The following is a 12403-nucleotide window of genomic DNA, read 5'->3' as shown; positions in this document are numbered from 1 at the left end:
GCTCTCATCGCCAAAATGCTGTCGGAGAAAGGAATCTGAGTAAAACCGACGACGAGGGATTTTGTTTCAAAGTCAGGCACTTTAATTAATTCTCATTGCACACCCCCACACAATCCATCACTAGATACAAAGACTCTCCAATCACAGTATACAGGCTCAACCTCAGTGATTGTTCACAGTTGCATTTGAAACTTAATAGTGTTCACATGTATGGGTTTCCGTGCACTGAAAGTATAGCATGTTGATAAAAACATCCCCATTCACACAATGCATTTTTTATAATCTGATTTCAGAAATGTCTCCTTTCATGGTTTATTTTGCTTTAGAAGGAGAATTGAACAGCCACTGGAAAGAGACAAAAAGTTAAAAGGGTTTAATATAATATATTTTCTCACAAATTTTACTAGCGTGTCATGACATCAGGGCAATCTAAAGCCCTCCAGGACTATGAATCAAAAGGCCAAATCGCTCCATTTCCTGAGATTAAACAAATCAATTTGATAAAATGTCAATTATTTTGTTATGTTTCTTATATCTGCTGTAAGAAATTACGTTCAGAAGTCCTCTCCTCCTATTTAGTAAAAATAAACTGATGCAAAGTTAGGGTGACAGCATCAGCTGTAAAACCCGTGATTGACCAGATCATCTTTTATGTGTGAAGCTGAGACTAAAGCTGCAGCAGTCTCTTGTTCAACCGTAAACAGTCGACACTGCAAACATTAAAAACTGGATCAATGTTTTTACTAGTGATATTTTTAAGTGCACTGTGTTTTAGGCCACAGGGAAATCGGATCAATAATAAAATAAATACAATTAAGAGCTGAACGTTTTAAGACCACAAAGTTTGTAAAACAAAGCTACACATGGTTTGCACACGACCAATATTACACAACACCTATACATAAATCAGTTAACTTAAAACTGTGCTTATGTATGCACATAAATGTAAATACATACTGTACATGCAAACAAAAATCACAATACATGTAAGAAAACACTAAATACAGACACAGCAGGAACAGTTACCGATAAAGAAATTTCACAATTTCACTATATAATTTTTAAGAAATGCAGTGTCATTTTCAGATGTGGTCAGCAGCCAACATAAGCTTCATTGCACATATTAATGTTAGTTAATTTAATCTATAAAAACTTCCCTAAACTATAAATAGATAAATGAAGCTTGAAAGTTTGCCTCTTACTGAAAGTTGGCATCAGGCCATTCAGAAATAAAACAATATTTCTAAACTCACACTTGCACTCACAGGAAGTAGTAGGGCTGGGCAAATAAACAATATCAATAGTTATAGCAGTATTTTTCATCCATATTTTAAATTATTGATATCAATAATGACTGATATTGATCATTCAATATTGACTGATCTAGAAAGTACTATTAGAAACATCAAATTAATATTTCACCTTCTTCAAATGTCAGTAGATCGTGGTTAGATCAGTTTGTAAACAATCCTACAGTAAATTGCATCAGTGACGCAATGGTCAGAAAGCTACTCTGTGAAGAGTTAAGGATTTCCAGTGCCTTTCTCCTCAGGCAGTGATTTTCGCGGACAGGAACGGAGAGAAGAAAAAATCAAAGGCAAACTTCAGCGCTCTCATGGTCGTGCGTCTCCAGTCTCTCTCTATCTTCACATGTCTGCGTCCGGTCAACAGGGAGGAAACACAGTCCAGACAGTGGATGGCCTTCAGCTCGAAGGCCGGGGCTCTGCCTCCGAGACGGCCCTCCAGCTTGGTGCTGAACTCCACCATGTTACCGGGCTTGAGTTTGAACAGAACCTGTCGGAACTCATTGCTGGCAATCAGGATTATATCCCTGGCCGGGTCGCCTGCCTCCATGCTCCCGTCCTGGATCATTCCCACAGTCACCTCAAATTGGTAGCTGTCGAAGCGCTTCACGTGGCAGGTGTTTTTGGCCAGAGCCTTGATCTGACACAACTCTTCTTCTTCTTGCATTTGAAGCAGGATGGGCAGGGAGAGAGGGGCCGGTCCAGAAGCGGGGCCAGCTGTTAGGTTTGCGACTGTATCGTTCTTCGAATCACATTTGGGATACGTCTCTCCATACAGGCAGCGCAGCCAGTCCCCCATGAACACAGGCAGCATGTTAATGACAGACTGTGGCCCATTCTCTGTCTCTGCCACGCGGACGTGCTTGAAACGTCCAGCCCACGTGATCCTGTGTCCATGAAGGTGGCTACAGAAGATCTGCGTCTGGGCCATGCCTTTGGTTTCCCAGGCAGGGGGCCCGCACGCAAGGCTGTACTGGTTCCAAGTCAACGTGGAGTTATACACCTTCTGTCCCTCTGCGTGGTATACATAGATGGAAAAGAAGAGGATCACCATGGAGATACAGAGTAAGATGAGCTTGACTGGGCCGCGGTGGGTCAGCGAACGGAACACGTCCAAAATGGACATGCTGAACCGTGTCCAGAGTCGCAGGGTGACGGGGATCGCACACACGACCAGGGTCACGATCATCTTCGTCAGTTCCAGCTCCAGGAACCACTTGAAGAGCTGGATGAGAATCATAATGGCCAGGCCAAACGCCAGAACAGGCAGCGCAAACAGGAAGAGGAAGTAGGCCACGCAGGTGCGGATCAGACCCACAGCGGAGGAACACTGGAGGAGAACCACGGAGAACTCGCACCACATGAAGCACACGAGGTAAGGAACCAAGAAGCAGTACGTCCCCCGGAAACCACGCATCTTTGCCATGCTGCAGGCGGAAACAGACAAGAGGAAGAGGACATTGATTTGATGTCACTTATATGCTGGGGTGGATTTGAATCCACTCACCTGAAGAACAGGTAGAACAGGTAAATGTAGAGCAGGCAGGGGAGACTGAGCTTCAGCACCACGGATTCCCCTAGTGGTAGAGTGGCAAAGGTGTGTCCCAGAAACCGAAGCACCATCATGTTCTTTGGCAGGAACTGGGTCAGGCAACACAGACATGATGCCACCTGGATTGAATACAATGTGTTGTTGACTTTTCTATACCAAATTTGAGGCAGTCAGATGAAAAGTCAGAAAACATCACACTTTTGCCAAATAAAGTACAGATCAGACATATCTTGATATATTGGCAGACATTTTAGAAAGCCACAGGCTTTTGGAGAGATTTCTAACCCTCCGATTAATTATCTCAACCAAGGCGGTTATGTTTTCAACCCTTTCAAAATATATAGGTGTGTTTGTTGATTTGTCTGTTAGAAAGATTACATTGTGGTGCAGATCCGAATTCAAACTTCATGCTATATGTAAAACTGTAGTTGTGATGGAAAAAAGTCAAAAATACAGAAAATGCATAACTGTAAGTGGTGATTGTTGTGTGGCCCCCTGACCTCTATGACCATCGCTCGGCGTGCGTACATGGCCGCAGTGGGACTGAGGCTGTTAAAGCTGACAGCGGTGAAGAAGATGGCCACGGTGGAGAGCTCAGAACAGGGGATCCAGCCTTTGTCGGCTACAGGGAAAGAGAAAATGACAAAGAAGACGGATATGATAAAATAGAGATACGGCTCCAGGTTGTTCCAGCCGAAGTTGGTCTCTGCCTGCTCCACATCCAGCCCCGGTTCAAAACGCGTCAGTAAAGATGTCAGCGCTCTGAAGTTCTCCCAAGTCTGGAAAACAAGAGGAATAACTGAAGAGCTGGAAATCACAGTAGGAAAGATCTGCTTTAGTGCAATATTCCAAAACTGTAAATAATTTTGAAACTTAACGTTTTATCGTTTTATCATTTTGTATTTTCTTTTTTTGTTGTATTCTACTTTGTTGTATATTTTAAGGCTCATATCAGGCGATTTTTAAAACTGCCAGGATCCATAAAGACTATATGAGTTTATGATCAAACATTCAAACATAACTTCCAACATGCTCATCTGCCTACTTAAAGTGAAAATAAATCCGCGAAAGAGAAGTTTTGCTTCCCCCTTTGAGAAAAACAAATTTGGACAATTGCACTGACCTTGCTGCTCTGCAAAACACGCAGCGTGCAGATGATCATAGAGATGAAGGAGAGGTAGAAGACGAGCAGAGGAATGACGAAAGCAAACAGGTCGACCGTCAGGTTGCTGATGATGAAGAAGAAAATGAGGGCGTTGACGTGGTGCGTGGGGATGACGGTGCTCAGCCACTGGACGCCGGCCCGCGACGCCCAGTCCACCAGGGCCCCCTTCATATCCAGGATGGTGTTCAGTGGGTACTGCAGTATCTGAGGTGAGGAGGGACAAGTAAGAAGAGAGGCCGGAAACATGAACATGCAAACACCAGAGGGGATGTATGAAAACTGAAGGAATGTGAAGGGTAGATACCATCAACCGTGACTTCATGTCCATGGCTCTTTTTAAGGCCTCAGTTGGCTTAGAGTCCAACATCATCCCACTTCCACCAAAACTCCAAGAACCTTTGTGTGACTTCCTGCATCCTGATGGAACCAACTCAGTCTTGTGCCACACACACACACACGCAAACACTTGTGTGAATATCTTGCATTAAACATACAGTAGACATTTATTTTTTTGATCTCTGGCAAGAACGTTGTGTTGTTTTGTTTGTAAACAAGATTACGCAAACAGCGGGATCCACTCTGGGTCAGGGAAGAACCCGTTCAATTTTGAGACCCAGGGGACGATTAATGATTTTTTTTTTCGAATCTGTGAATTGCATATGTTTACCTCCCCTCCACGGTCGTCAGGTGCAGGGCTTTTATTCTTGGCTGTGGCCTGGGTGTCGTTTTGCGGTGCAGTGGGGGCGATACCTTGTGCGTACTTTTTTGTCATCTCAACAAATTCATCCAGATCCACCAACTGTTCAGCTGAGAGGACACAATGCAAGGGATAATAAGAGTGTACTACTACACAGTCTCTCTCTCGCTCTCTCTCTCTCTCGCTCTCTCTCTCTCTCTCTCTCTCTCTCTCTCTCTCTCTCTCTCTCTCTCTCTCTCTCTCTCTCTCTTTCTCTGTGTGTGTGTGAGTGTGTGTGTGGATACTTACACTCATTGCTGACCATGCTTTCCAACACTTTCTGGGTCTGGCCTGAGGTTGGCCCGGGAATCCCTCTTGCGTTGCCACCTGCTGGTGAGGAAGGACCATAGCACCAGTGAGTAACAAACACTGCACTGCATGCCTGCATTAGCAATGACAGCTGCAAACACTGAAATCACACAGGGGAATACATGATATATTTAACAGCAATGATAGACATCATGCTGCAGCCTTCTGGTCGGTCTGTGAAACACCAGGCAGGATTCCAGTCACACTGCAGATGGGCTGTATGTTTTCGTCCTACCTTGCCCTGCATTGACCTGGCCGACATTCTCCAGCATCTCAGACACAGCCACCTTCCTCTTCCTCTCTGGGTTGAGCTTAAAGTACATCATCATGGCTGCTTTGCGTACAGCCAGTTCAAACCTACTCTCTGTTGACAACTTCCGCACTTCAGCCTCATTCTCCGGAGTGATTCCTAGCAGAGGAAAACCAGGTCAGGAACGACAGAGACAGATACTCAAAACATGGATGTGCGCATTAACACTCTGTCGACCTTTTTTGTGGATCCAGCAGCGCTGCAGTAATGTCGCTGCACCTTTCCTTCCCTGTTTAGCGGCTGTAATCAGCCAATTAACAGCCAGGAGATTATTCAGCTCAGTGTCCTTCTCTTCAGCAAGAATAAAGAAGTGCTGACCGAGCTGAAACAAAGGCGAGAGGTAGAAAGAGAAGAATTGATTTACAGCTTTTGGGATATTAGAATAACTAACTAACTTTTAACTACAAACCATAAAATCAGGGCAATGTGATGAAGTTCTCTGGAACACCCAGCCTGTGGAAAAATGGCCGGCAGCATCACTAGCTTCCATTTAATAAAATCTTAAAATGTACTTTGATCGTACCACATTCCCTATTTTGCCTAATTCAATTTCTCATTATTGTATTAGGTTGTCAGCCTTTAATGTCTGTAGCACGTTTATTGAACAGTAAGAACTGTTGCATGTTGTAATTGTATGGCTCGTTACACAAAAGGTCATGTTACAGTACATGTTAGGCCTGTCCATGTTCCACTTACAACCACAGAACCCATACTTCCCACTCCCTGTTGCCATCAGGGCCTCTTCACCTTTTCCCAGGGGAGGAAGCAGAGGCCTCGACTATCAAGTGACTGTTTTCTAAGCTTAACTGTTGTCTCATAACTTCTCACAGTTATAATCAAATTAAACTGTTCGTATGAAGACACGCATTAGAAGCATCTCTGCAATTGCAGATGGACAATATCTGTATCCATGTTGCATACAAGAAACTCAAGGTCGGAAATCTGTTTTATTATTATGTATTTTAACTTTAACTTTAAATTATGTAACTGAAAAACAAATATGATCAGGCAGTAGCTTGGTATGTCCAAATACAGCATGTTAAAGCCATATTACTACCCACGTAAGAATTTGACCTTTCCGGGCAACTGGGTCTAAAATTCTAAGACGAGTCTTCCATTACTGTCTATTATCTTTTTCTCCACTAAACCTCTCACATCATAATATTCAACACTTAACATCTATATTTATATCATGGTCACTTAAAATGGTTACAGTGCAATATTCATATTTCCAGTATGCTATCTTGTAGTATTATTTATATTATGGTCACTTACTTTCTAATTATTTTTAATTATTTTCTGTATCATGGTCACTACTGTTTCATATTTTCTATGTTCATTACAATAACACTTAACATCATTCCACTTTATCCCCAGCACCTGCTCTTTGTACAGTGTCTGTTTTTGCAGGTTGTTTGTTTCATACTCTTATTATGTGTAGTTTTAGAAGTGTACATATTGTGATCTCTTTCTTTTTTTTTTTACAGTGCTTCGACACTGTTACTTTAATTTCTGTTTTTCTATTACTGCTGTAACAAGTGAATTTCCCCATTGTGTGGATAAATAAAGAAATCTAATCTAATCTAATCTAATTATTATTATCATATGTACTGTTAATATTTCATAACAGTACAGATACAGAGCGTACTGTAATTCTCTGTAATAAGGGTTACCAATGATTTATACTTGTGTGTCAGTATATTGTGTATCATATTCAAAGTCTGGTGTCTGCTTCCAAGCGGCCAAAAATAGACACTTGCTCTGAGCCAGCCTGACTCAACCAGCGGGTCTGAAAACAATGCCAAGTTTCAGCCTGTCTGCCCGTGTCCGCTCACTCACCCGGGTCTGAGCTCGGGCATCACCAGCTTTGGCTTTCTCCTCCAACTGCTCCACAGACAAATCCTCCTCCGGTTCATCCCCTGGAGAAGATAGATGTTCAAACATTTCAATCAATCCAATCAAACTAAAACGACTCTCACGGGATTACATAAGAACATGAAGTGACATATCCTGCAACATGAGCACTACAAGATGTCCGAGGGTGTACTTCAGCCCTGTGTGAGATTGTGTTCATTTAAAACTGTCTGTCTTTGCAGATATCTTGGGACACAGCTCCATCAACACCCTGCCAAGCTCACTGATACAAGTCGATAACATGGAGTCTCGTAACTCCTTAAAAGAAAAGGGGTTCAGTATCTGTTTCAAATGCCAAAGTCTATATTCCATGGCTCAGCTAAATCTACTGTTGGTGTAACAAGTGTGGGTTCACCACCAGAAGATATGAAATAAAGTATAACAGGTGCTAGTTTAAACTTTTTGATAATTTTATTACATCATCCATAAAATCTTGATAATGTAAATAATCATGTGCTGTTGACAAAGTTTAGCATTTAAAAGCCGAGTCTACAGCCATGACAGAAGCTCTGAGCTAAATGCCAACATAAACATGTCAACAAACGGCTCACTGCATATAATTCACAGTGTTCAATCACTCACCTTTATATATTAACAAAAACTAAGCCTTTAAACTTTGACCTGGTGACGGCCATTATGACAAGTTGAGTCTTGAGGACTGAGAGGATCCCAAAAGTTTTAACGGTTCAGCCTGCAGTGCATGGGCATGCATTTGCAAATCAGATATCACGGCAATCAATCCAGGCCAAACAAGAAATGTGAAACTGGCACTAAAGGAAAGGTCAGAGGATCACCAAAGTTCTTAGGATTCATCATCTGCACCATGAATGTCTGCAACAGACTAAATGGTGATCCAGCCAATAGCTGCTGAGACATTCCACTGAAAGCCAAAATTAAGTGAGAGGAAATATCAGGGGCTGCTCAGATTGGGGACCGTTACTTTCACTTGTCGAGACGTTTCATTGTGACATTACTAGACTGGTACATCACACCCATATACTATGAATAGAGCCATGTGGCGCGGTAATATTGAGAAGGCAAAAAGTGTGGCTGCAGAGCTGTGTGTGCGTGTTCAACTCGTCACACGGTAAACACAGCGAGGCAGAGAGGTGACGTACACAGAGGATCTGCTTTCCTTCACTTTGATTAAACACAGTCCACACAAACAACTAGATTTGTGTTGAGTTCCAAGGTTTAGAATCAATATGTGGTTTTTAAAGTCACTATAAGCGAAATAATATAAACCAAACATTACATTTGCTGGCATATATTGGACAGCATGGATCTTATTTCAGATAAATAAACCTTTTAGGCAAAAATGCAGCTCAAGCAACACTGCAACATTGTGAGAGAAAACACTGCTCAGCCTAACAACCCAAGATTATACACATACTGTACCTCCAACACGGACTAACAGTGACCAACGGTCCCCATCAATTCAATTAAGCTAAATGTCACACACTCATATATCAGTCCTCCATACAGGCCTGGTGCTTTTTCAGGGAGGTCTTTGTATCACTGTGTCAACTATTTTCTTCAAAATCTTGGCGACAAACAGAGAAACAAAGAAATTGGGTTAACCTCATGGAAGAAAAATAAGGTAAAATGTTTACCAATGTGTAGTGTTACGCTGGTGCCCATGGAAAGATATTTTGATAAAATATATCAGAAGACATATCACCTAAAAAAGCTGCAGTAGGTCTGGGATCTGCACATTTAGGACAGTGTCATTAAAACCAACAATGTGTGATCTAATCCCAAACTCCAAATGAGGACATTCTTACCATCTTCATCATCAACGGCATCCTCTTCCTCTGCTCTCCTGAGTCTTTCCTGGATTATGACCTGCTTGGCCATGGAGGCAAAGGTGCGTTTCACTGGGGCGGTGGAAGACACTGTGGGCGCTGTGGTGGAAGCAGTGCTGGAGGTCGATGGAGAGGAATCTATCACAGTAGTACAGGTCACACCGGCTGAAGCAGCGGAGGGAGAGGCGAGTTTGGAGACGGGGGACATTTTGGAGACTTGAGGGCTCGAGTGGTTAAGAGAAGTGACGAGGGGTGTTTTGCGTGGAGCAGGAGAGGATGGGCTGGTTGAGACAGTTTTAGAAGCGGGTGAAGAAGCAGTAGAGGAAGGCTTTGACCCTTCAGCCGGAGGAGGGGAGTCCGTTGATTTCAACACGACTTGAGGTGTTTGTGGCGAAGAATATGAGGATTCTGTCTTTGTTTCCGTGGAGGCTGGAGATTTGGGTGTGGCAGAGAGGCTGTTGGAGACAGGCGAAGGAGGCATGTGTACGGTGGAGGGACGAGACGGCCCATCCTGCGGTTTGACAGGAGTGGGCGTTGATGATGGCGAATCCTTCTCCATCTTTCCTGTGAGAGAATAAGCAAAGGTAAATACGTGATGACAACCGCGCTCTCACACCAAACAGCACAGACATCATGTAAATGTCCTGCACCTATCGCAGCGCTCTCTCTCCTGGTCGGCCTCTCAAGCTTCGGCATAAACATCAACTGCAGAGAACACATCACCCCTGCGATAACTACACTGGCTTCTTATCCAACACTGCATTGATGGCAAAATTATCCATCTTACTTTCAAGGCGACCATAACCTAAAGCACCTATACCGCACCAAGTCGTATTCTCAGTGGAGTCTGTGAACTGAGAACTTTTCAGAGTAATATTGCGACTGGATAACTTACGACAAATATAAAGCCCAGCACCTTCCATTTCAAACAAACAAACAAACAGACAGACAGACAGACAGACAGACAGACAAACAAACAAACAGACACTTTGCTACTCAGTGTGAATCAACTGTGTGAGAAGAAATATGCTAAAAGCCTTAAATGGAATATCTGCTGCGATATCTCACACTAAAACAAACTAAGTGGCACATGAAGGAAGGAACGCTCTGTATTTAAAATGAAAATATGGATGGATAAATTTGAATCACTTTTGACAGGCCCGTAGGCCCGTAGTGCAGTTACTCAGCTTGTTCCTGGAAACCAAGACTCAGTCATTTTGCCAGTTCACGCAAACGTCATGCCAAGAAGGCTACATTATCAACACTGAAGTTGTGCACAGATCAACACAAAGTAAAACAACATGGCGTGAAAACATCTTACTTGTTGACTGAATGAGCAGATTTCTTCAGCACATGAAGGGAAATGTTCTCCCGAGTTTAAATGTGGTGTCTGCTCTCCATGGTGCACAGCTTCAGTTCGCTCCACATACACCAGTGAAACCAGAGATGCGCACTGGCTGATCCCAAGTCTCTGGTCTATAAACAACACAGCAACTTTAGCACACGCCCTCTTTAAAATAGACTCGCCTCTAATAGGGGGAAGTAAACGCCTATCAAATAGCCAAAGCATCTGATTTGTTTGTTATCCTTCTTGTTCCGTGATCCTTGGAGAGCCAAAGGATTTTAACAATGTCTGTTGCCCCTTCAAGCGTTTGCTCAATTCCGTCACTTATAAACTCTTCTAGTGTGTGGGAAAATCCCAACTGAACAATTATAGAATAATGAAGAATGGAAAGTTATTTAATCTCGCATAACTACATCAATTTAAAGATCAATGGATCATTCATATTTAGGCTGTGTGCAATTATTTCATCAGAATGTTGTCATCATCCAGATTTAAATGTACTGTATACATCTTTAATTGAGTTTGTCTTTTACCAATGTTCTCTGTCTAAAACAAGATGTTTTCTAAAATGCTGGAAAAGACAATGCTATAATAACTAATACTTCATAATACATCAACTGCTTAAGGAACGTTTGATTTAACATATCAATAATGCAGGTGAAAAGTTGCTCATTGTCACGAAATGATCCCCTGCCTGTGTATTTAATGGAGTCAACTAGAGTTTCTGGATCATCAGGTGATGAATACTGACTCACAGTTACGGATAATTTAATGCACGTATGAAGCTGATTTTGTCGTGCAGCAGCATGGAGATGTTGACATGGGAACAACAGTTTGATAAAAAGCAGCTTTCTATGTCTGTTAGCTTTTATTATATATTATATATCTATATATATTATTATCTAGTCTATCCTGTTTTTATAAAGGTTGATCATGCGTGGGAAGGATCTGTCCTTTGTATTGGATTTCAGCTGATTTGAGGGCATATAAGTAACATAATGTGGGTAAAAATAAGCTGATGACCCATTAAGCATTACTATTCAAATTAACTCACTCATTCAGGCTTTTGATCAACTTGAAACTACTACATGAGTTAAATGATTAATACCCTTATTATGAAATGTTTATATATACAGCATAAACTGTACACTGTACTTGTTGCCAGAACTGTTTATGTACATACACTGATTAACCAGAGACCTGTGTGCATTGTTATACAATATAACGTATGTTTTGTATTCTGTTGTGTTGGGATTTACATTCGCTTTGAGTTCTTTGACCGTCACAGTATTAACTCACAGTTGGGTCATAGACCTGCATGAAAGTCTATTACGGCCTGAAGGAGGTTTAATTGTTCAGCACCAGTTTGATTAAATAAAAGCTTCATGTTTCTAAGAAATTGTAGCCTGTCCTGATTTTTTATGTATTTCAGCAGATTTGATGCCGTAATTAAAAGCACAGCAGCTGGACTGTGAATAAATATCAGTTGATGATCAAATAGGCAGGAACCATTGATAAATCCTAAATTACTACATTGGTTATGTATTAATTAAATGTGACTTACACATATTGTAAAGTTTATACATATATTGTATATGCTACAGGCCAGGTAAAGGTATATATACTCCACATAGACCCATGTGTATTGTAATGCTGAAGGCTTTGTATTGTGTTTTTGTTTATTTACCCTTTGGGAGCTGTCCACCTGCTTGAGGACTGATCAGAAAGCTCCAAGCTTCTCTCTCTCTCTATCCCTCTCGCTTTCCTTTCCCAGCATCCACCATGGGCCATGAGAACGACTGTGTTGCTGCCTGGAACACGATTTCTAGTCTCCCTGATGACGCACACCAGCAATCGTCCCATGATCGTTCAGGTCACTGGTTTCGGGGTCAGTCGAGATAAAAGCACCTGCTGCAGGTCGGAGCCTCACAGTGTGCTCGAGCCACATGGTGCACTCATTCGC

The 12403-nt window shown here is 42.2% G+C and overlaps 1 protein-coding gene across 2 annotated transcripts; it reads right to left on the bottom strand.

The window, feature by feature from the left end:
- Positions 1 to 186: 186 nt before the first annotated feature.
- wfs1a (Wolfram syndrome 1a (wolframin)) lies at positions 187 to 10536 on the bottom strand. 2 transcript variants are annotated; one of them, XM_062388831.1, is made up of 12 exons: positions 10417 to 10536; positions 9075 to 9659; positions 7216 to 7295; positions 5554 to 5698; positions 5302 to 5475; positions 5007 to 5087; positions 4689 to 4828; positions 4326 to 4457; positions 3980 to 4225; positions 3357 to 3635; positions 2812 to 2975; positions 187 to 2731 (listed from the first exon to the last, which is right to left on the bottom strand). In XM_062388831.1, the coding sequence occupies exons 2-12, from the start codon at positions 9652 to 9654 to the stop codon at positions 1549 to 1551; spliced, it is 3204 nt and encodes a 1067-aa protein (XP_062244815.1). In that variant the 5' UTR covers positions 9655 to 9659; positions 10417 to 10536; the 3' UTR covers positions 187 to 1548. The 2 variants fall into 2 exon arrangements, with proteins under 2 accessions (XP_062244815.1, XP_062244816.1); XM_062388832.1 differs by having other exon boundaries at positions 5007 to 5084.
- Positions 10537 to 12403: the final 1867 nt, after the last annotated feature.

This window comes from Platichthys flesus, chromosome 5, assembly GCF_949316205.1.
Source record: "Platichthys flesus chromosome 5, fPlaFle2.1, whole genome shotgun sequence".
Lineage (NCBI taxonomy): Eukaryota > Metazoa > Chordata > Actinopteri > Pleuronectiformes > Pleuronectidae > Platichthys > Platichthys flesus.
This window is presented reverse-complemented; position numbering and strand designations above follow the sequence as displayed.